General features: G+C 32.6%; 2 protein-coding genes and 1 long non-coding RNA gene across 14 annotated transcripts in view; 1 reads left to right on the plus strand and 2 right to left on the minus strand.

The window, feature by feature from the left end:
• Positions 1–3,026: 3,026 nt before the first annotated feature.
• Positions 3,027–4,515, minus strand: LOC143062666 (uncharacterized). The gene is made up of 3 exons (XR_012974804.1): positions 4,422–4,515; positions 3,888–4,268; positions 3,027–3,082 (listed from the first exon to the last, which is right to left on the minus strand). It is a non-coding gene; the product is annotated as an uncharacterized LOC143062666 (long non-coding RNA).
• A 796-nt stretch (positions 4,516–5,311) lies between these two features.
• On the plus strand, positions 5,312–10,343 carry LOC143062665 (uncharacterized). Its single transcript, XM_076234370.1, has 5 exons — positions 5,312–5,563; positions 6,743–6,812; positions 7,275–7,325; positions 9,146–9,289; positions 10,232–10,343. The coding sequence occupies exons 1-5, from the start codon at positions 5,390–5,392 to the stop codon at positions 10,279–10,281; spliced, it is 489 nt and encodes a 162-aa protein (XP_076090485.1). The 5' UTR covers positions 5,312–5,389; the 3' UTR covers positions 10,282–10,343.
• Positions 10,344–17,097: 6,754 nt separating this feature from the next.
• LOC143062667 (rap guanine nucleotide exchange factor 1-like) overlaps positions 17,098–25,400 on the minus strand; it is an 86,492-nt gene continuing 78,189 nt past the window's right edge. For all 12 annotated transcript variants that reach the window (XM_076234378.1, XM_076234372.1, XM_076234376.1 and 9 more), the window contains one exon: positions 17,098–22,392. In XM_076234378.1, coding sequence (XP_076090493.1) covers positions 22,251–22,392 — 142 coding nt within the window. In that variant the 3' untranslated portion in view covers positions 17,098–22,250. The remainder of the gene's footprint in view (positions 22,393–25,400) is intronic.

Below are 25,400 nucleotides of genomic sequence, written 5' to 3' on the forward strand. Positions count from 1 at the left end.
CTTTCAATGTTACCATGAATTGTCCGCTTCCAATAACACACCCAGCTATGTCAATGTGTCTTTCAATGTTACCATGAATTGTCTTCCAATAACACACCCAGCTATGTCACTGTGTCTTTCAATGTTACCATGAATTGTCTTCCAATAACACAGCCAGCTATGTCACTGTGTCTTTCAATGTTACCATGAATTGTCTGCTTCCAATAACACACCCAGCTATGTCAATGTGTCTTTCAATGTTACCATGAATTGTCTTCCAATAACACAGCCAGCTATGTCACTGTGTCTTTCAATGTTACCATGAATTGTCTTCCAATAACACACCCAGCTATGTCACTGTGTCTTTCAATGTTACCATGAATTGTCTTCCAATAACACTCCCAGCTATGTCAATGTGTCTTTAAATGTCACCATGAATTGTCTTCCAATAACACACCCAGCTATGTCACTGTGTCTTTCAATGTCACCATGAATTGTCTTCCAATAACACACCCAGCTATGTCACTGTGTCTTTCAATGTTACCATGAATTGTCTTCCAATACCACACCCAGCTATGTCAATGTGTCTTTCAATGTCACCATGAATTGTCTTCCAATAACACACCCAGCTATGTCAATGTGTCTTTCAATGTCATCATGAATTGTCTTCCAATAACACACCCAGCTATGTCACTGTGTCTTTCAATGTTACCATGAATTGTCTTCCAATAACACAGCCAGCTATGTCACTGTGTCTTTCAATGCCACCATGAATTGTCTTCCAATAACATACCCAGCTATGTCACTGTGTCTTTCAATGCCACCATGAATTGTCTTCCAATAACATACCCAGCTATGTCACTGTGTCTTTCAATGCCACCATGAATTGTCTTCCAATAACACACCCAGCTATGTCAATGTGTCTTTCAATGTTACCATGAATTGTCTTCCAATACCACAACCAGCTATGTCACTGTTTCTTTCAATGTTACCATGAATTGTCTTCCAATAACACAGCCAGCTATGTCACTGTGTCTTTCAATGTTACCATGAATTGTCTTCCAATAACACAGCCAGCTATGTCACTGTGTCTTTCAATGCCACCATGAATTGTCTTCCAATAACATACCCAGCTATGTCACTGTGTCTTTCAATGTCACCATGAATTGTCTTCCAATAACACACCCAGCTATGTCAATGTGTCTTTCAATGTCATCATGAATTGTCTTCCAATAACACACCCAGCTATGTCACTGTGTCTTTCAATGTCACCATGAATTGTCTTCCAATAACACACCCAGCTATGTCACTGTGTCTTTCAATGTTACCATGAATTGTCTTCCAATACCACACCCAGCTATGTCAATGTGTCTTTCAATGTCACCATGAATTGTCTTCCAATAACACACCCAGCTATGTCAATGTGTCTTTCAATGTCATCATGAATTGTCTTCCAATAACACACCCAGCTATGTCACTGTGTCTTTCAATGTTACCATGAATTGTCTTCCAATAACACAGCCAGCTATGTCACTGTGTCTTTCAATGCCACCATGAATTGTCTTCCAATAACATACCCAGCTATGTCACTGTGTCTTTCAATGCCACCATGAATTGTCTTCCAATAACATACCCAGCTATGTCACTGTGTCTTTCAATGCCACCATGAATTGTCTTCCAATAACACACCCAGCTATGTCAATGTGTCTTTCAATGTTACCATGAATTGTCTTCCAATACCACACCCAGCTATGTCACTGTTTCTTTCAATGTTACCATGAATTGTCTTCCAATAACACAGCCAGCTATGTCACTGTGTCTTTCAATGTTACCATGAATTGTCTTCCAATAACACAGCCAGCTATGTCACTGTGTCTTTCAATGCCACCATGAATTGTCTTCCAATAACATACCCAGCTATGTCACTGTGTCTTTCAATGTCACCATGAATTGTCTTCCAATAACACACCCAGCTATGTCAATGTGTCTTTCAATGTCATCATGAATTGTCTTCCAATAACACACCCAGCTATGTCACTGTGTCTTTCAATGTCACCACGAATTTTCTTCCAATAACACACCCAGCTATGTGACAGTCTTTCAATGCCACCATGAATTGTCTTCCAATAACACACCCAGCTATGTCAATGTGTCTTTCAATGTCACCATGAATTGTCTTCTAAGGATACACCCAGCTATGTCACTGTGTCTTCAAAGAATAAACCCAACTATGTCAACCTGTCTTCCAAGAATACACACATCTATATGTGTCAACGTGTCTGCCAATGTCAGTCCCGGCTTTAACAATTACCCAACCCAAACGTTACCCCTAAGCCTAACTTAATTTATAACCCTTACCTAATTCTTAACATAATCCTTACCCGAATCCTTAGTCTTACCCAAACCTCAGCTATAACAATAAACCTTAGTTGAATAGAATTTCGTTGCAGGTTTTGGCAACTAAAGTAGAAACATTTCCATTATTTAACAACAGCACACATTTCTCGATGTCTAATAAGTTTAAATTTTCTTTGAAACGTAAAGCTGCATTGTCATAATTTGTCTAAGGTCCACATACGGAGGACATCTTCAATTGATATTAAATTCATCTTCTTTAACAGAATTGCACTTAAAACATGTCTTCTCATGAACTTATTCATTACCGAATACTAGGCTTACTTCTATGCCATTTTGTCTGTGGTGGAGAATTGTCTCAATGGCATGTTTACCGCATTTTCTTATTTTTATATTATCATGCATGGGAATGGTTGTCACAAGTGGATCACACATTTGCGTATTATTCTGATAGGGTTCGTATTGATCATTTTAAAGTTTTTTATGTTGTGTCTGGTGTTTGTCGTTTCATTGGTTTTTTTTTCTGTTTTTTATAAGCCTTTTACTTCGGCTTATGAGTTTAAATTCCCTTTGATATCTTTCAACATTCTTCTAGTTTCATTGTTGTGCCTGTGTCTTTACCACTGTGATCGTTCCAATGTTTGTTTACATACTTTACAGTAAAGCAAGACTATCGACAAAAAACAACATCATTCTTCAATACCTCACATAACATTTATTGAATTAAATATCCTTTACCATACATCACCTGAAATGATAAAGGAGACTTAGAATTACGTCAGTTAACAAAAAAAAATCGCAAGACACTTATACATGTAAAATGTCATACAATAGATCGTACCATAGGTACTTGGGGATATGACAATTGTTTTAGCCCTCCCCTCTTTTTTCCTCCAAAATCCGAGATTTTTTTTGGTTTTTCATTAACTTGAATAATTTATATACTGTACCCGTATAATATGAACATAGATATACTAGAACTAACTTGTATTTGCTGTTGACTATCAATTCCAAGTTTACTATCGACAGCGGTCATTGATATTCCATATATAATATAACTGAAAAACACTAAGTTAAAACTCTCAAAAAATATAATCTTTTAACATACTTACACACTTCTCACACATTTCGCCCCATAACAACTGTAATGGAATGCATACTGTGTACCATGGTGGTGACACTGTGTGCCACTGTGCCAATGTTATAATAAACTTACACAAAATATGTACCATGGTGTTGACACTGTGTGTCACTGTGACAATCTTATAATATTTAGGCAGCAACCATTTGATTTTCTGGGGAGGGGGGGGGGTATGGTTTTTTTTTCTGTACAAACTTTTTTTTCGCGACAAGTCGAAAACAATTTTTTTCTTTCAATTTTAGCATTACATATAGTGGTAGCTGAGGGTGAAACAAACAATTTTTTTTATATACCCCCCCCCCCCCCCCGAAAATCAAATGGTTGCTGCCTTACACACTTCTCAAACATTTTGTCCCGCAACACCTGTAATGCCATGTGTAATGTGTACCATACAATGTTTTAATATATTTACCCTCATATCACAAACCTCGTCCCACAATAGGTGATCTCTCACATCTCGTTCCACAACAGCTGTAATGACATATATGATGTGTACCATGGTGGTGACACTGTGTGTCACTGTGACAATGAAGGTGAAATGAACATCGACATCCATGACCAAACATATCGTCGCCCCATTTAGACCCAGGCTGGATGTCCTGGTTGTGCTCGCTGTGTCCTTTTCCAGGCTGGGTGTTCTGGTTGTACTGGCTGTGTCCTCTTCCAGGATGGATGTCGTGGTTGTACTCGCTGTGTCCTTTTCCAGGCTGAATGTCATGGTTGGGCTGGCCGTGTCCTTGTCCTCTTTTTAAAAATGTATTCACACCTTTTTCCTGTATCTTTTTTGATAGCACTGAGGAAAATAATCATCGTTATATATTAAGAATGGCAATTTGAGTGAAAGTTGACGTGGTGTACCGTGGCAAATCAAGTATACAGCAACTCAACGATACATTATAGATAAAGGTGACCCCGGGGTCCATAAATGAACACATTTGAAACCTACCTATTGAACTAGTGAGAAGAAGAATCACACAAACAACAAAGATTTTGTACGACATTTCTATTTGTGTTTCTGTTTATTGAGAAATATACTAGATAAGAATGACATCGTAGAACTTTGACCTTTTGTATAATCTCATTCATCGCAATGACCATGTGAACTAGAATAAAAGGTGGACCGGAACTTCAACTCAACTTCTTACTGTTTGCAAGTGCGGAAATTATTTGTCACAAAATCCCCAGTTTTATTTTCCAGTTTGTTAATTTAAAAATGATAAGTTTACAATATTCATATTAATCTCTGGTTAATAACTCTTTCTGCACGAGAGGAATGGTTGAACTCTTATCATTCTATAGGTCTGGCGTCAAATAGAGAAAAGTGCAATAACTAAGATTTGTGTATAGTGTCTACAGTTGTATATAGTATACAGTTATATTTCAATCAATAAGTCACCGAACATTTTCATCATTTGATTTTGCCGACCTGTTTCCTGGTCTGATGCGGCATCGTGTGTTTAGCCAGATGAAATTTCAAAAGGCAAAATGGTTTGTTTTGTATCCAGATAATACATTTTGCGGCTTTAAGAGCTAATTCCGTTCAAAAATAGGATTTTTGTCAAAAAGGGATAATTTTGACTTTTTACATTTTCTATTTTGTTTTTATTTGGTACTTCTTCTTCTGGCAAGGAGTTGACCTCATACTTTCCTGTGATGAGCATTATTTTTTCAAAAAAAGTTACAGGAAAAGTACTAGAAACATATGTGAAATAAAATTATAAGGTCTTTTGGCTGGTAACTTTGTACCACGCGGAGATAAACCATCTTAATCGTCAATAACGTTAAATGATTCGTTCAACGTATATCGCCAGTGACCCCCGGGTGCATTGTCTACAACTGTTGCGTTTGCGTTGTTGTCATGACAGCGCGTTGGTAGAGGGTTATCGCTTCAACTTACTACGGGACGTCTTAAGAATGGCAAATGTTTTCACGAAACGGACAGGGAAACCTAGATCCACGACGCTGGGGGATTTCTGTGGGCCAGAGAAAACAGCTTCACGTTTAATTCCACGAGCACATTCTCCAACAAGACTGGCTAACCCACATCCAGTTGGCCTGTTTTACCAACCCATAAGTAATCAGAAAAAGGTATGTACCATACTCTTTATAGAACCAATGGGTATATAATCCTGACGGTTTCAAATATTTTTTTTAATTTTGTTGCAATTTTGATTAATATTTGTGCTGCTTAGTATTTAATTTTCTTCGTAATGTTTTATTGCCTTTTCATATGTCTTTTCGGCGTTTTTCTTTTTGGTCAAGGGGCTTATCGTTTTCTTCGACTTGTGATTCTTTGGCCTTGTTGGCTTTGACCACGATGTCATTCTTATCTGGTATATTTCTCAATATGCCTCATGGTTTCTTTGCCTCTTGTTCATCCATATTGGAATTGTGTTGATTGTTATGATTTAAGAGCATCTTGAAAGTTGATATCTCACATTGGCGGATCCAGGGGGGGGGGGGGGTACCGGGGGTTGGAACCCCCCCTTTTTTAGCCGATCAATGCATTTCAATGGGGTTCCGACATATAGTTGGAACATCCCCTTTTTAAAATGGCTGGATCCGCCACTGTCTCATGTTATAAGGTATCCTTTTTACCAACTTTAAAGTGATTTTATTTTTAAATTTACTCGTTCCGAACATGTATGAAATATTTGCCAGTGGACCAACAATCAATCAACAAAACAAATTTACTGAGAAAAAGTAAGGTATCGTTTACCGGTATTATGTAGCCATCTTACTTCTTGATCTAGCACTGTCTGGCATCATATGACGGATCATCTAAACCGGATGGAAAACTGAAGTGTCATATGTATGAAGTAAAGGACAAAGATGTTACAGTCTACAGATGTATCAAATATAAAATCTATACGAGGGTCTGGTTGGGGGTTACTGAAAAGAGATTAATGGGTAGCATGCCTAGAATAAATGGCACGAAAAATAAGGAATAGAAAAATAGGCAGAAAATAAAAAAAAAAGAATAGAGAATCATGGTAGCTTGAATGTAGAGAACAGAGAATAATGAGCAAAATAAATAAAGTACATATATACGGAAAAATAGTATCAAAAATAAATAAGAGAGAAATGAAGGACCCCACCTTGACCCTCATATATTCATTGTTTTAAATTATTTAATGTGTAAAGAGAAACCCTGACCCATGACAGAACAAAGACATTATCATGCGGACATTATCTCTTCAAGCAAAATCAGGATTTAGAATAAAAGATGGAGAATAAAAGTTCAATATTTATCTGTCTTTGTTATAGAGTTACGGCATTTGGCATCCCAATTTCCAGAAGATAGCTGTAAGAATTCCTTCAATGAAACGTCATACAAGTAAGACATTTTTTTTTCATATACAAGCAATGGCAAACATATTAAAAGATAAGATTAGAAACTCTTATTTTGATTCGGCATAAGTCAAATATACAACACAAGCTCTAATTAGATTTTAACCGATTATGAAAAACATATACAACACATTTAAACATTCCAAGATACATAAACAAAACAACCTCCAATACCAAATTAGAATCTTTACACATAGCATGCAACAAAAAATAACAGCAAATTTAGATTGATGTCAAGCATTTATCTATAGGTTTTACCTCTTTCAAATTTAAATTTAAATTCTAATTGATATCATAGCGGTAATAAGAAATTATTAAAATTTCTAATTGTAGACGGGGGACTTTCCAAGTTTGTTCTGCTATGAATAGCAAATTTGATATATCTATATTTCTGTAAATTAATGTTGTCTATGTATAATTGTTGAATGTATTTATTAATTTATTGCAGAATGGGTTAATTTTTGTAATGGACGATACAGCTCACCATACTCAGAAAAAGGTACTATGGAATTGAATTTTGTTTCATTGTTATAATTGAAGTAAGATTTCTTGTACGACTCTAGAACAGTTTCCCTGCCTGGAAAACACAATCAAAACTGTTATTACGGAATCCTATTTAGAACCTACAATTTAAATAGGATTTATATCATATATCAATAAATAAATTATTATCACGAATTTTAGAAATCGTTATCACAGACGAATTTTGTGGGATTATTTATAACAGTTTTAAGGACAGTCATGACGAATTACATGTTTTTTTTTGTAAAAAAAATTACAACAGATTTAGTTCGTTATAACGAATGTGTAACTTGTTAACACATTTTTTTATTCGTGATAATATCTATGTAAATTATCACGATTTATAAAATTCGTTAGTAAGATTAAAACCGTAATCACGAATTACAAAAAGAAATGTAATTACGAATTTATATACTACAATGTAGTATGTAATTAACGAATAACAACTCTCATAAATAAATAGTCTAGAAATTGGTGTTCGCGATGGGTAAAATTCGTTATCAAAGTTGGGTTCTTAAAATCACAAGAAACCTCAAATTTAAAAAAAATAATGCATATGTTTTTCATAACTCAATGGATAGTTTTCATTATTAAACTTATGTACATATACATTTTTCTGAAGAAAATTCTTTAATTTATTCATATTTAGAAGAAGTTTCAAGTTACTTTATTTTAATTGCTTCCTTCCAGCAAGCAATTCCCCCGACATATTTTCCGTATGCAAAGTGACCTCAGTGTGACCCATCTCGTAAAAATCTGGTGATTGCAATACGCATGGATGTCCTTAAAATAAACTATTATCTGAATTTACATGTTAAACACGTGCTCAATGTCCATGCATTTTGGTTGATTTTTTGTCGATTGTTGTCAAACAGGTGACAATTGTTAAACTTCTGCTTCAAAACACGAATTGTAATTACCTGCCATATGTTAACAACAACACTTACATCCCAGCTCCTTTGTTCTAACAGGGGTGATCTGAGTCGGATCACCCCTACCAGATCACACCAGTTTGAGTGTCTTTGTTATGCATGCTTTCCTTTGTTCTGTAACATTTTGGCGGGAATGCCAAATCCACTATAAAACTTATAATTAATTATACGGAAAAGACTATCTATCAAAATTCACGTAGAAAAAATCCAGTGTACATGCAGGGATTCGAACTCAAGACCTTTAGCATATCAAGCTACGACACGTTCCACTACACCAGGACGACTGGATACGAACTATTAGTAATTTAACATACTTCAAGGAAGCAAGATATTTTTATAAATGGGGCGAGTTGGCAGACCTGTATTCAGTGGGGTTTCAACCCTTTTCGTTAATAAGTGAGTTGTCAGACTGATTGTTCAATTTGATTTTACACTTTTTCAAATTGGGGCGAGTCGGTAAACAAGAGTGGGGCATTTTTTTTATAAAGTGGCGATACAGTGTGGGCCGATTGGCCAGTGGGGCGAGTTGACATTATTTGATATCTACTCATCGTGTTCGGGGGTCATTAAGGGTATACATCATATAGTAATATATAAATTATAATATAATAGTTGTGTGGCGTTCTAAACTAGATTTTATGATTTGTAAATGGTTTTTCGTTTAATCTAAAACAGCTGGGATGTAAAATAGTTATCCCAAAAAGTAAAAAGAGTATTGTCACTTTTCAATTACTTTAAATACTTTAAATTAAATACGGTAAAACAATATAATACAATACAAAGAACAAAATAATTTTTGATTTTCTACACATTAGTGTATTAATCAGCGTATTGAAAATGTAATTTCGAGTCTATATTTAACCAGGAAAGGCCCCAGAAATCATCTACGCAGAAGATACCACGTCGAGAGTTAGTTATTGTCCACCGTCGAGGTTTCCAGAACTTAATAAAAACCAGAACACAACGAGATACGGTCATTCACCTAACAGGAGACCAGTTATAGGAATTAGTAAGTGTGTTCTAGTACATTACTTTTATAATATTTACATCCAACTTTTGTCGTTTGACAAGGGTTCTGCTTTCTCCTTAATTTAAGATATGAGTTCCCTTGGAGTTTAACCAATCAAAATTATATTACAAGTTTACAAATTATAAACAATACGGGATATGAATACTTACCACCAATTATTTTAGCTCTGGTGGATAGTTATTTCATTGACACTTCCAGGACACTTAATTACATCAATTCTCTGTATGTTTATATAAACAGTGGTCTTTTGGGACCGTGCTTTGACTTTCCCACCAAAGCGCTTGAAGTTGTCGATTTGGGCACCATGGTGAAGCAAGGGTTATGTAGTATAGGAACATAGCAGGGACAATGTTAGGAGAAAAGCGTTGACTGGTCACCTCAGAGTAGGTGGTCAATCTGATCAAAATTCCGATCTTTCGTGTATTGTTAGTATTGCTGAAATCACAGAATTTATGACAGACTGACCAAAATGATTTAGTTACAGGGTGACAAGTCTTCTTGTGAACAGCTCCATTGAGTACGCATGTAAAATAAGACTAAAGATCTAGGTTTGATTTATAACAGAAAATTCGATCAAGGTTAATGCCACATTCACACAGCCAATATTAATTTTTTAAACACAAGTCTCATTGTCTATAACTTTTAAATTAAAAAAGAAATCAATTGTTTGACATACATTAAATACTATATTCTCAAGTCAATTAACAGCTTGAAGTGTTTTCAAAATTAACACATTGATACTTTATAATTATTAATTTAAAAAAAATCAATTAAACTTTTTTCAGTGTTTATATGCGACATCGACATTAAAAAATCAATGAATCCATTGCTATATCTCGAAAAGTTTAAGATTAAAAGTATGCAATAAAGAAAGTTTAATTTCTCCTAAGTTTTTCTTATTTTCATTTTCTATCATTTCAGTACCAAATCTGAAGCCGATAAGGTACGAACCAGTAAAAGATAATTTTTAAAAGATTATCTTTAAAAGAAGATGTTCAGAATTTTTCAGTCCAAATAAAATAGATAAAATATTTATGTGTTATTACAAACTTTTATCACTTTTTGAAGTTGGTTTTGGGACGGGTCTAGAACTGTTCCGGAGTCATGTTTTGTTCTGAATACGGTTTGTTGACGGAAGTCTAGAACACCAATAGTCGTATAGAAACTTGAATTTTAGAAGTGCTGATATTCCGAATTGGTGCTTATACCGTATATATGTATATATTAAGTGTACAGATAATTTTATCATATTTCGGGAGAGTAATTTTGACTCCGAATCCTTCAGGTGTGCTTATATTTGCAGAAGATATATAATAAAGATTACATGTTAGTGGATACATCTTCTTGACTGTTTATAGCAATCATTGAGCAAAACACAGCTTTTGAAAGAAAACATCTGTCTTGTAGAAGAGGCAAACGAAACCAGACACGAGTCGAAAATAAACTAACCATGCATCTTTTTGCCAAAAAAAAAACCCAAACCCAAACAACAGAAACACATCATAGTATTCAAAACTCAGCATAGAAAACAAAAGACTGAACAACAGGAACCTTGCCAAAAGGAGTAGGTCCAGTAAGACCCCCTTTTGGCCCCAAAATATAGCAGTTTTAAAAAATTGTTAAAATCTAAACTTTTAGTTATTTATTGAAAAGTAGAATGCTTCTGCTACATAAATATGGGTTGTTTTTGACAATACAATGCACATATATCGACTAGCATCATTAAGGTATGCTAAATTACTGAATAAAATTGAGAATGGAAATGGGGAATGTGCCAAAGAGACAACAACCCGACCATAGAAAAAAACAACAGCAGAAGGTCACCAACAGGTCTGAAATCTGAAATCTTTTTAGCATTTTAGTTAAATTTGAGACGGTTTCCGTCTAAAACTAAAGTGGCCACATTTGTGTTCATTATTATTGAAATTTTAGTTGTATTTGATGATAATACATAACATATTTAAAGGTTGAGGAAGAACACGGATGCGGTCACTTTCACTTTTAACAAAAACCATCTGAAAAGTGACATTTGTTTGCATATTTTGATAGATTTTTCATATTTGAGCTTGAATCGGAGCGTTTTTAATGACTAAATCAGTTAAAATCTTTCAAATAAACTAATTGAATCAAATGAAATAGACACTTAAGTGTTTAAAAAGTGTTCAAAATGTTTCTTTGAGGGGAACCTGAAATTGAGGACAAAATCGGCCCTTACCGGACACACTCCTTTAAGTTTTAAGTGACATTAAAAGTACTCAGTAATTAAAGTTTGGACAGATAATTACATTGAATTTGATAGGACAATGTTTTTTTTTTAAATAAGTGAATAAAATCCGTGAGTCTGACCCATATTTTTGAAATTTCGGAAGTTATCTATGAAAAGCAATTCCTCATTGCATTTTACCATTTCTATCGTTTCATGTTTCCAAAATTACAATAACTATGATTTCAATATGTTCAATGTCTTTTTAAAAACCAAGGTCTGTAAACTTCTATATTGACCGTAAATCCCGGCGCTGGTCTGGCTCACACTTTATTGGTCCGTTCGGAATTGACTCTCATTGAACTTTTTCTATCTTCTTACTAGATATTACCCAACAAACATTTTAGGTGTATGTAGAACCATATAAAAATATATGATTTATACAAACTTTGTGTATGTAGTCTGTAAATTGGTAATTGTCTCATATTGTATTTTCTTGTATTTTATTGTTGTCTCTTGTGTATTTTTTAACGCCACCGGGGTATTTGCCAAAAGGATTTGCCTTTTTTACCCTCTATGCCGTGGTATTTGCCAAAAAATACTCTATCCGACTGGACGCTTGTAACGTCACGATCATCAATGCGTTTTAGAACATTAACATTCGGTGTAATTAAACAGATATATCATGTTCTTGAGGGGTATTTGCGAAAAATACCAGTCTTGAGAATGAATTTCCCTCGCCTTACGGCTAGTGAAATTTAACATTCTCTCGACTGGTATTTTTCGCAAATACCACTCTTTAACATGATATATCTGTTTAAAGTCTCATAAGTGTAAATAATTTCTGTTGTTTAGGGAGGAAAGTGGTTGATTGTTATTTTGTTTTTGTCGAGTGGTATGCAACAACTCCCCGTTATAAATGTCCACGAGCAAAACATTCCAGGTCACTAATGGCAGGATTACTAAATATTTTCAGATATATTCCATTGACGAAAAGTTCAATTTCCCTAGCAAATCGTGTGCATATTTGATTGAAAAAGATGACACTCTTATATACCTGCAATAATTACCAGAGGACCAGCGTCTAAATGGTCTTCAATATGTGCTTTCCCTGCAGTTTTGGCAGCTCCAATGCGTACGCTATGACCATTGTAGTGATCAGGATTAAAGCCACATAACATTTAACTATCTTTACCCTTCCAGAAGGGATCTGTTTTTGACTGTTTCAGTTTCAAAACTATCATATCTTTATGAGATATAATATCTCCAATACATAAATTTACAGATGAGTCAATGAAACTGATTGGCTTTCAAAACAGTGAACTCTCCACATCTCACAAAACCATAAAAACCCACTGTTCAAACTGTCTCTATCATTATATCAATAAAAGGGATAACACACCTAGTCTACGACGAAATATGATTTTGTCTAAAATCTCAAAAGTAATAGATGTTTTTGAAGTTTTGGAAAGAGTTTATAATGTAAGAGAGTATATCTAAGGGTTTGTTGTTGTCTTGAGTCTAAAGGGGCCTTACAACTATAATGCTGTATTTTATTTCATAAAGAAACAATTTTATGGTAGAATATTGTAGTTTTTTTTAGAAAATTAAAATGTCTTCTAAAATAGGTGGTAGGTAATTAAGCAACATACATCTCTCAAAATATTTGAAACCAGTTTCATATGCACTCTTTGTTTTGTTGCAATATCAACGTCCCAAAGTTGATCAACTATTGAATTATAATTTAGTACGTCAGACGTTAAGGACCACATAACTTCTACGCTGGTCTACTGTATGATAACCTCCAAAACTTTTTGTTGATGGTACATGTGTTAATATTTCCCATCGACTAGGAGAGATAGAACAAATTTTAAACGCGTCGGATATATCATATTTACATACCCATGAATTTTTGCCTTAAGATAAAAAATAATAATGGTATCAACAATCTTGACATAAGTGATTGAACAATATTTTTTTTAAAATTAAAACATTAATGCTTTTCTGTTCATCTTCATTGTGAGGGGAAGACACATCTATTATTAATCGTTTTTAGTTTGAGTATTTCCCCTCTGCTTCTTCTATTGGACTAACCCTGTAATACTCCCTTTTCATCCTTTTCCCTCTGCCAGGCAAATTTTCTCCGATATATTATGTAATCTAAGTATAAATCTTAAAAGTTGTTTTTAAAATCGAATAATAGCACTAAATAAAGGCAACAGTAGTATACCACTGTTCGAAAGTCATAATTAGATTGAGTGAAAACAAATCCGGGCTACACACTAAAACCGAAGGAAACACATCACCTATAAGAGGAAAACAACGAAACAACAGAAACACTGAAATGCAACAAAAAAACAAACGACAATGTAACACACAGAGAAACGAACTTTAAGTTAACAACTGCCATTTTCCTGATTTGGTACAGGACATTTTATTTTTTCACAATTTGTTCATTTAGTTTGGTTGGGATTTGTTCAGTAGTTTCAGAGAAATGTCTGGTTGGGATTTGTTCAGTAGTTTCAGAGAAGACATTTCAGAAAACATGACAAACAAATTGTTTAAAATTGTCTTTAAAGGGTAATAACTCCTCAAGGGGTCAATTGACAATGACTAAGTTCTATAAAATTTGGACCAACTTGAAAACTGGGCCCCAACATCAGTTCTCACAGAATAACAAACAAACCTACTACTAAATTCTTCAAACAATTTACCAAAGAAAAGAAAAAGAAAATCAAAAATTATATTTATCATTACGACACTCTTTTTTGAAAAATCTATGAAACGTATCTGTAATTATCTTCAAAATGACTAATAATTAACAGTACATTTTTAACTTTATTACAGTGACTTGACTGTTAGTGTTGCTCTCCACCAATTGCAACTCATTCAAAATTTTGACCAAATTGCAATTTGTTTTATAAAATCAAATTGTTCAACTGGTCAGAAATTTGAACCAACTGCTGTAGAAAACCACAGCCAAATCATGAAAGTGCAAGGTGATAAAATAAAACATACTTACAATCCTATAAGACTTTAACTCCACTTTAATGATGTTGTGACAAAATTAGTTTATCAGTTTGTATAGTTATATTATATTCATTTCCATGCTGAAGGGGAACTGTTTATTTTGAATTACTATTAAATTGTCCAAACTAAGCTTTCATATAGTTTTTCTTTCTAAAAGTATTCTATATTTATAAGAATCAGACATTATGTGAATTAAAACATTTCATATTCAGTAAAATATGTGTAAAATTGCAATATATGTTTGTAGGAAGTTTCCATGGGGGAGATAATAACTTTTCTTTCAAAAGAATAATATTTTAGGTTATCTCCCCTGAAAACTTATCAATAGCATATTGTTATTTCACACATATTTTACTGAATATATGATGTTTTATTTAAAATGATATCTGATTCGTATAAATATAGAATACTTTTAGAAAGAAAAACTATATGAAAGCTTAGTTTGGACAATTTTATAGCAATTCAAAATAAACAGTTCCTCTTCAGCATGGAAATGACTATAATATAACTATACAAACTGATAAACTAATTTTGTCACAACATCATTAAAGTGGAGTTAAAGTCTTATAGGATTGTAAGTATATTTTATTTTTGTCACAACATCGTTAAAGTGGAGTTAAAGTCTTATAGGATTGTAAGTATATTTTATTTTATTACCTTGCACTTTCACATTTTGACTGAACAATTTGTTCAATGTTCTGACCAGTTGAACAATTTGGTTTAATAAAACAAATTGCAATTTGGTCAAAATTTTGAATGAGTTGCAATTGGTGGAGAGTTACACTAACAGTCAAGTCACTGTAATAGTCCTATAAAGCTCTTAGGAAACAGAAAATTTTGTAATAAATCAGTCGATCCAATCATAAGACATTTACAAGATGCTATGCTATATATACATAGGTGAAAATTAGTCATGTTAGTGTAATCAAAATAAATATATATAGTCCAAAGAAAAATTAATCAATCACATAACTTTAACCCTAAAATTACCAATTTAGTGGCAGCAACCCAACCATGGGTTATTAGATTCATCTGAAATTTTAGTGCTGATAGAACTTTACCTCATGAACACATTAATCCACGTTAGATTTGCTCTAACTGCTTTGGTTTTTGAGATATAAGCCAAAAACTGCATTTTACCCCTATGTCTTGTTTTTAGCCATGGCAGGCATGTTTTTGACGAATCAGAAAATAAAACACAAACTTTATTCTAGATACCGTAAGGATCATTCAGCTTAAGTTTGGTTTAGTAGTTTCAGAGGAGAAGATGTTTGAAATAGTTAACACCGGATGGATGACGACGGACGCCAAGTGATGGCAAAAGCTCACAGTTGCTTCGGACCAAGCCAGAAAAGAGACTTATAATACAAAAATGTAATACTTTTTTCTCTGCATAAATGGAATATTTATGATAACATAATACTGAGATGTATGACAACGACTTGCATATTTCAAAACCCTTATTGTTCAAACGTTCAGGCATTTTGTTAGGGGCACCGTTACAATTAGTAAAGATGTTACTGTGGCTTGTCTGTACGTCAGTTCCAAGCAGAATTGGCCATTTTTTCCTTCATGACCAGGATTTGTATGCCTTGTCTACGTTTTTTTATGAAAGGGGAATTCTGATCTGTGATTCTATCAGTTCGTATGTCCCTTTCCAGTTTAAAGTTCTTTGTTAAAGTAGTTTACATTGTTGTCAATATAATGGAATTTGATGCAACTGTCATACCAGTGAGAGGTTAAGCTAGCTATAAAACCAGGTTCAATCCATGATTAGGGACTTATCGTTTTGAATTTTTCTTGGTGTTCTGTATTTTTGTGATTTTACTTTTTACTATTAAGTTGTGGTCACATGATCACCAACAAAAACTTAGTACACGTGTTCTTTGTGTATTGTTGTGATGTGGTCATTTTCAATTATATACAAGAATGGATTATTATGATTTTGCCTGGATTCCAAAGTTGACTGAACATAATTGGACATACATATATGATAATGCAACCAGGTCATGATGTCCTCTAGATACATTATCTTTTTTTCTTAAATCAGACGTATAGTTTTATAAGCAGACGTCACATGTGTACAACTTGCAATGGACCATTATTATTTTATTTGATAATACAGTTTTCAAATATAGTGCTTAATTAGGTGAACTTTTGTTATGGCCTGCCTACTTAAGGTTGGGCATTGCATTTTCAGTCTGTGTCCACCGGTTCAACATTCTGCCCGCCTGTATCAGGTTAAACCTTTAGTCTTGCATAAAAATGTGCTGCTAATTTGACACTAACACCAGTTGTTCATTATGATGTATACTTTTCAAAATATATATGACAAAATCAACATATGATCCATACTTTGTATTTTAATAAACATGAAAATGTGATGGTTTGAGTGGGGGCTGGCCTCATATGGATCTATATTCTTGGAAGCAAGGATATTCAAGATCAATATGCATGTTATATTTTTTGTGTTTATAAGCAGAACATTAAATTATATTCCAAATAGTTCTTTTTTCTATATAATTACTAGGGCAGTTTGAGAATCAATACAGACTTATAATTTGACAATTTTTTAATCAGGCATGTGGTAGTTATACATATTTGTACACAAAAATAGCTAAAACAACACATTTTAGTGACCAAATGAACCTCTATACACAGACAGATGTACTACACATTTAACTCTTTCTATCGCATTGTCTAATTTACTATTGTCATAGTTAATAAGCACAATTTTCATCTATAATTGTTTACTAATTTAAACATTTCCAATACTTACAGGAATTCATCTAAAAAAATCTCTTCAAAAAAAGTTAACCAAAATGAGATTGTTTTATAACTTTAATTTCTTATGCCGTAAAATGTTGACAAATATGCGGCTTAAAGAAACTACACTAACTTTCATCTTGTTCAATAATACTCCAACTCATTTGCATAAATCTATTTACTTATGCATAGTATTGTTTTAAACAAATATTCATAATACTTTCCTCCTCAGTTAAGTTACTGAAATAGCTATGGCTCTTAGTGATTTGTTAAGTAATCAAAAGATTTTATCTTACTGGGGATGAAGTTATTAAAGGTTATGTATGTGGTCCTCAAAATTTCGAACCGACCAAAATAATTTGTATATCTTATCAGAGAATAAATATACAAGAACACTGGTCACTGTGTAATGTCCAATCTGAAATAAATTAATGACTAACAAAATCTTACACTAGTATAAAAACAACTTTATATACAAGGGTTATGACGGAAACAAAGGATTAATTCATTTTGAAATCTTTGTAAAATTTACAAGCCCTTTTGTGATTTATATCTGTACCATAAATACATATATACAAAAAGAAAAGATGTGAGGATCTCATAATAGCAAAAAAATATCAAATAAAATTATTCCACATGGTTCACACACAAATAAATCATGATACCCCCTTTAAATGTTACAGATGGCAACAGTGACTACCTGTAGTTCAATTTTCTTTTATAAAAAAAAACGTTAGTTGTATGCTTGTTAATAATAAAATATAACTAATTCAAATGTATGTATCTGTACTAAGATTTTTAAATGAGAGAATAATTTTTTATTTACATTGACTTACACCCAAAATTGTACATACATGTACATGTATATACACTGTACTTTCCACTCAATTGGTCAATTCATTTGATTTTGCTTTTAGTGCTATTTAAACAATTGACAAGTAATAAACAGTACTTTTTGACAGTTCTTGCATCAGATACTTTACAAATGAATATAGTGATCTTAGCTGTAATTTTCCAGATAGGTTTCAAAAACCAGATTTAAAAAAAAAGCTCTTAGGAAAATTAGAACAGTACTAGTCACTTTAAAGAAAATTTTGTTACCACATGTATGGTTTTGGTTGTAAGTTTAAAACAAAGAAGGAATTACACTACAACACGAAATTTGGCCCCTAAATAAAGGTACAAAACTTTCTATCAAAAATTATTGCATTTTGTTCTATGATTGCATATACATGTAACACTCTCTGCACACTAGTATCAATAATTGGTTCAGTATGTAGAATATTGAATTATATTCTGCATATCACAAAGCGTCATTTGAAAGGAAAAGAAGGGGTTGCGTACTGTACATAACTGCGTACTATACACAGTCAAATATGGTAATGAAAGTACTGTACACTTAATTTTTCAATATTATTCTGATTGTTTGACAGGGGGTAGAGACTATCAATATAATTACACTAATCATTTGACCAGTTTATTATTAATAAAGTTAAAAGTCCCATCACAAAATTTTGATATATTGAATCTTTGTATATTTTTAGACCTAAAGGAGTAGATCAGCTAACCAACTTCTTTTCCCCATTACTGGTATATTTCTAAGGATCAGAGGCAATACTTTGAGAAAATAAAAATTCCCATATATCTCTTGAGTGCACTTCACATCTATATAAAAAATTACACACAATAAGATGCATCTACATGTATTTTAAAAAATATGTGTACATAATTCTGGCTACATTTATTCAAAGACCAGCTTTTCAACTTTTAACAATTATTTGGACATTTGGGTATATTGGACTATAAATAACATTAAAAATGGCTCTCAACAATGTACTAAAATGGGCTCTTGTTTAGCATAAATAAACAGGTATAAAATGTGCATGGTCAATAAGTGTATTTTGCATAATAACAACAAATTATTTTTAAGTCATCTTGCATTTTATTTTGCATTTTATTCTGCATATTAACAATTTACATATGTAAAAAGGTGTTCCAGAACTAATTCATATGAATGTTGGAAGGCAAAAGGTGGATTTACACCATACAATTTCTATCCGATTTTTTACCTATAATGTGGTGTACACAAAAGTTACACCATATGAACACTAAAATTGGATGTCTTAAGGGTAATCTGATGGAAAATGCATCCTTTCGTCAGAATACTGTATAATTTACTAAGGTGACTATCAAATTTGATGAAAAATTGTACCGTGCAATCACAACTTTATAGCTATAAATATCTAAACTCTTTGAAATTTCTGATTGTTTAAGAGCCTATCCAACCCTTTCGTATGAAAATTTCTGTAACAGCCCTTATCATTTGTAGCATAGCACTATTTCATAATGTAAATTAGATAATAAGTCAACTACACATCTATAAAATGATGCAAATTCATAACTGATTAAAACATAGTCTATTTGTTCAAAATACATAAAGAAGCATATTTGTTTCACTGAAGGATCCTCATACTTTGCTACATAGTAGTCCTATTCATAAATATAAAAAAAAGAAGATGTGGTATGATTGCCAATGAGACAACTGTCCACATTTGACCAAAATGACACAGGTATTAACAACTATAGGTCACCGTACAGCCTTCAACAATGAGCAAAGCCCATACCGCATAGTCGACTATAAAAGGCCCCTAAAGCATACTTTCATTTTTTTTTCAGTAACGGATATGTGCTGAATGATAGATTTCTAAGCAAATAGAAAAATTTCTATATGAAAACTGCCTATTAAATTAATGTTTCACAACTTCACGAGTTCTGAGCAAATCGAAAAAAATTCTATGTGAAAACTGCCTATCAAATAATTGTTTCACTTTTTCAGTATGAATAATTCCTTGTAAAACTTTTGTATCATATTAATAATCAATATTACAAATCAAATATGCAAATTTTATTCAAATACAGAGTTTGAGAAATAAATTGTAAAAATTTGATCATAGTTCAGCGAGAGATACACGCTTGAATAAACTCAAGACTGTAGTTCGATACAGTATGAGATACACACTTAAATGAACACAAGACCATAGTTCGATACAGTTTCAGATACACGCTTAAATGAACACAAGACCACAGTTCGATACAGCTTCAGATACACGCTTGAATGAAGTTCAATAATTTCAGATACATGCTTGAATGAACACAAGACCATAGTTGGATACAGTATGAGTTACACACTTGAATGAACATAAGACATATGTGCTAAGTGATATATACACACTAATGGTTCTAAATGTCTACTGAACACATCAAATTTACTTCTCAGACCAGCTGGAAGTTTTTGTCTTCAAATAAATATATAAAGCTATATATACATGCCTAACCTTGATCTGTCATCTCTAGGTAATAGCAAAACATGCCTCGCTGACCTCTTGACCTTAAATCACTTTATAATGGCAAATCATTCTAATACATTAAGGGCATACGATACGATACGAAAAACATAACTTTTCTGTTTTAAAGATAAACACAAATTGTTTTTTTTTTAAATATTTTGCAATTTCTGTATTTTATAAGTATCCTAAAAATTTATACATTATTTATTCAGAAATAACTCATATTTATCAAATGTTCATGAATGTAGAAAAAAATGTTATTTTTTGCTGTATATTTATCAAATTTAAAAAAATTGCACTATTTACAGTTTCATGAAAATTGACACACATAATCTTCCAACGTAATCAAACCAAATGGCATTTTGAAAAAGAGGGGTCCATAAACTTGTTTTCAAGTTAAGTAAGTGTTAAATTATAAAAAAACAGTCGAAAACTGAATCTTTTCTCGATAAGTCATAGTTTGACGTCGCGAAAATAACAATTTACGTTAGCAACGTCATTACCTCCCCTGTAACTGTATTGTATGCCCTTAACATGTAATAATTCCAATTCTCAAACAAAAAATATGTTTAAAAATCGGTAAAATTTACTTCTTTTTAAGGAGATTTTTAGGCTAGAATGATATTGAAAGTTATACAAGGATTATTTTTTTCCAATATATTCACATTCTTTTGAATAGTTGGTAATGTACAGATTAATTGAATCAAAATTTTTAAAATCTCATTTCAATGTATTACTCTGTTATCTCATTTGTTAGTGGTATTATGGTTTATTAATATCAATAATCATGTTCAATGACACAACGTTATAAGTTATACAATGTCTGTTAAATTTTTTTTTCAATTAAACTAGATCAGTTTATCGGTAAATAGACTTGTTAAATAAGTATATTGTATATATAAATTGAATTCAATGAAAGTGTGGCTTTGTTCTCCTATTAACTTATGATTTTATGGTCCATTAATATAAACAGAGCTTTTCATTGATGTTACTTTCCAATCTGTAATTTCCAGATACATACATGTATGAGTATGAATCCAAATACAATGCAGGACCAATACAGTATTATACAATACAATATACTGATATGGGTTGTGTTAAAAACAAATTAAACTGCTTGGAGTTATATTACAAAGAACACAATTTCAACACTCTCTATTATGGTTCTAAAAACATTGCTTTGAAAGTAATTTTAGTTGCCATGTCCTCTTCATACAAAGGCATTCCTTATACAAAACCTGAACTGTTACTAATAATAAATCATTATTTTTATCATCTTTTTACCATAAAGATTTGTTTCTTTTTGAAGAATCATTTTCCTTTAACATACCATAATTAACTGCTGATATACATACAATACATAATTACTGTATAAATAAATAATACAAAACAATGGTGAAAGTTTAGTCCTGCATATCACAATTTACACCCAGATCACAAGCATTACAGAGTCTCAATAACTCTTGTAATACATGTTATCTATAGCACCTTCTGAAACACATTTGAGACATGGATCAGTCTTCTCTTCTGCTCTTGGATTGAGCTTTCATGTTTTTTTTTACCAGGGATTCCTTGTGATTCTAACATTAAGATATCATGATTCTGGTTTGAATTCTTTTTTCTTCCCTCTTGGTTTTATTTTTTCAGAAATTTGCCATAAACTTTCTTCTGAGAGACAGTCGTCAAAGTTATTGAATACTGATAAAATCCTTTCACTCTTTTTCATCTCATATTTGCTGAAAAAAAATAAACATCAGTATCATATAATTCATGAAATCTTAATTAAAGATAGATAAGAAGAGATTAAAGAAAAAGTCACCTGTAATAAACGAATAATTCATGTTTGTTAAATATCCAGTGACAAATATTTCATGTTTACTTTAGAAAAGGAACAAATTATCAATAAAATAAATCAAATGAAGCTTAATGTACTCTTTAATTTATTCTAACCTAGAATTGAAATAGCTAAAAATTAATGTCTGTTAACTATCTCTATGCCAACTATGAAACCACTAATCACGTGCCACCAATAACCTGTCTCCCGCCCCGAAAAAACCAAAAAAGAATCAAACCAACTAACAAAACAAACCAGAGGTTTTCAGGAATAAAAGAAAATTAGCAAATCCTTCAATCAAACAAAAGAAATGAAAGGACTTGCAGAATGAGTGAAATAACCTGGCCTTGAAGTCACCTATACTCCAAAATCAACCAATGAAAATGCTTGATTTCATGTTAAGAGCATGATTTTTGTGCTCCGAGCACTGCGCAAAGTTTTGTAACTTCAACCTCTGGTTTGAGGGTTATATAGGTACCAGCAGTACTATCACCAATTGTTTTGTTTTCATCTTGTTTTGATAAGCTGAACACAAAGCTTGTATAGCAATTTATAACATTTCAATTTTGACTAATCTAAGGTTTTGATGTAAGATATGCAACAAGCCTTTAAACTATAGCATCATTTTATTGCTTACAAACTCATAACTATATTTCTAAATAATTGACAGATGTAAGAATATAATTACTGAATAAAGGACAAGGTACACTAAGGGCCGTATTTGGCCCCCTTTTTTGTAATTTTTTTTTTTTCATGAAATAAACGAAATTATAATCGGAAATAATTTGCATATATCTGTTCTTTAGAAGCTTATGCGGATTTTAATTTTTGGTAAAGCAGAAATCCGATTTTGGGTTGCTTAAAGTTACCTAATTACACCAAAAGGTACCAAAATGTTGATTTTTGGACTGAAATTCTTCGTTTTTAAAGGCCTCCGCCAACGTGAGCCACAGAAAAGAATGGTGATAAGGATAGCATTCAAACAGAATTTTCTGATAATGAAGAGAAACTTTTGGCTCACGTTGGCGGAGGCCTTCAAATATGAATAAAACTATCTCCCAAAAAAAACAACAACTTCGCCGTAATAGTAAAATCGGAGCGAAATCGGAGAAAGGGCTGAAAAACTCCGCATTCAGCTGTGATTACCAGACACCACCAACTACATCAAGAATATTTCCAAAGGTGAGGTTTTTAGTTTTGAGATTTGGCAATCATTCTTCAAATTGTATTTTTTTTCTTTTTATCAATCTAGATTTTGTTTAACCAATTTGGATCAACAAACAAATGGTGAAAACGTATCATCGGCATTTGACACACACGATAAAACAGCCATTTTCATGTGTACCTGAGACCGGTTGAGTCATGATATAAATTACAGCTACAAAGAGTTTGAATGAAAATAATTTTTCGTTTCAAGTAAAAAATATACTCAGAATATGTGAAAATTGGGAACAAAATATCGGTCCGGTTGCAGACGACTTTGCGAAATTGACTACCGCCGAAAACAACCTTTTTTGCTTTCAGCCTTACAGTATCATTTTTCTTATGAGTTAACATGAAAATTTAACAATTTTTGCAAGTAAAATAATTTCCAATTTCCGTATGAATTCGACTACAAATAGAATTAACGGAGAACATAACAAATTAAAAAAAAAACAATTATTATAGTGATAAGTATGTCATTTTACACTATAGTTGTCATGATGACAACGTAGTCGACTGGGAACGCCGTTGCCTTTTGTCCGGGCGTCTTACGTTCGAATCTCACCACTACCATTAGTATTTTTTTTCTTCATTTTTTTTACTTGTATCATTTTATCATTTTATTTTATTTCAAAAAAGAAAGAAAAGCAGAAAAATGCTCGAGTTCATGATATAATAGCCAGCAATTTAGTCTGATTTCTAAACATAAAGTTTTAGTCACTTCAAACGGTATGCAACAGATTCCAAGTTTGAGCCTCATTCAATTTTTTTTGCCCTTGGAATCATTTTTTCAATATGGGACGACATCAAAAGATCAATGAAGTACATTTGTATAGCAAACTTATATCAAATAACTTGGGTGGAATGATAAAATGGCTGCTATTTTTTTTCTTTGACTTCGATTTAACATGTATCCCTATTGGTCAATCATTTTCCCCAAATTAAGTTAAGGGAGTGGGGGGGGGGGAATTAGTGGAAAAACTATGTGAATTTTTATCCTACATTGAACTTTTGATTTCGTCCCTGAGAGAAGTTGAATAGAAGTCATTTGAAGAAATAATATTACAGCCGATTTCATTGAGTGTGTAGCCAAAGGTAACTTGGGCAGTGGCGGATCCAGGGGCTGGGGGGGGGGGATCTGGGGGTTTGAATCCCCTTTTTTTGGACGATCAATGCATTTGCAAAGAGGATAGTACACCTAACCTAATAATGACTGAATGGTTCAGCTAACAAGCAAGCTTACCAAAGATATTACCTTTGCCTACACACTCAACGAAATCGGCTATAAAGGGAGTTCATATATAAATTGTAGATATAACATAGTTGTTTCAGACATACACGAAATATTTTAAGGTTTAACTTCTATCAACAGATAACATTAACATGTTTTTAAAGATAGATTTTCCGGCCCTTGGTTTTTAAAGTAAAAATGAAAAAATAAATATATATACATATATCATAACATAATTAAACGTTACACAAATGCTCGGACGACCTGATGAGCAAGGTTTCATATAATATATATTTTTCTGTCTTATTACAGATATAGAATTGACATCCTGATTATGTAAACCATGGACACCACATAATGAAATTCATGGACGTTCGTATGCCTGTTACAGTTTTCGAAATTGGTATAGTTATTTTGTTAAACATGTATAATATATAGATATAGGAAGATGATGTATGAGTGCGAATGAGACAACT

This window comes from Mytilus galloprovincialis, chromosome 2, assembly GCF_965363235.1.
Source record: "Mytilus galloprovincialis chromosome 2, xbMytGall1.hap1.1, whole genome shotgun sequence".
In the NCBI taxonomy this organism is placed as follows: Eukaryota; Metazoa; Mollusca; class Bivalvia; order Mytilida; family Mytilidae; genus Mytilus; species Mytilus galloprovincialis.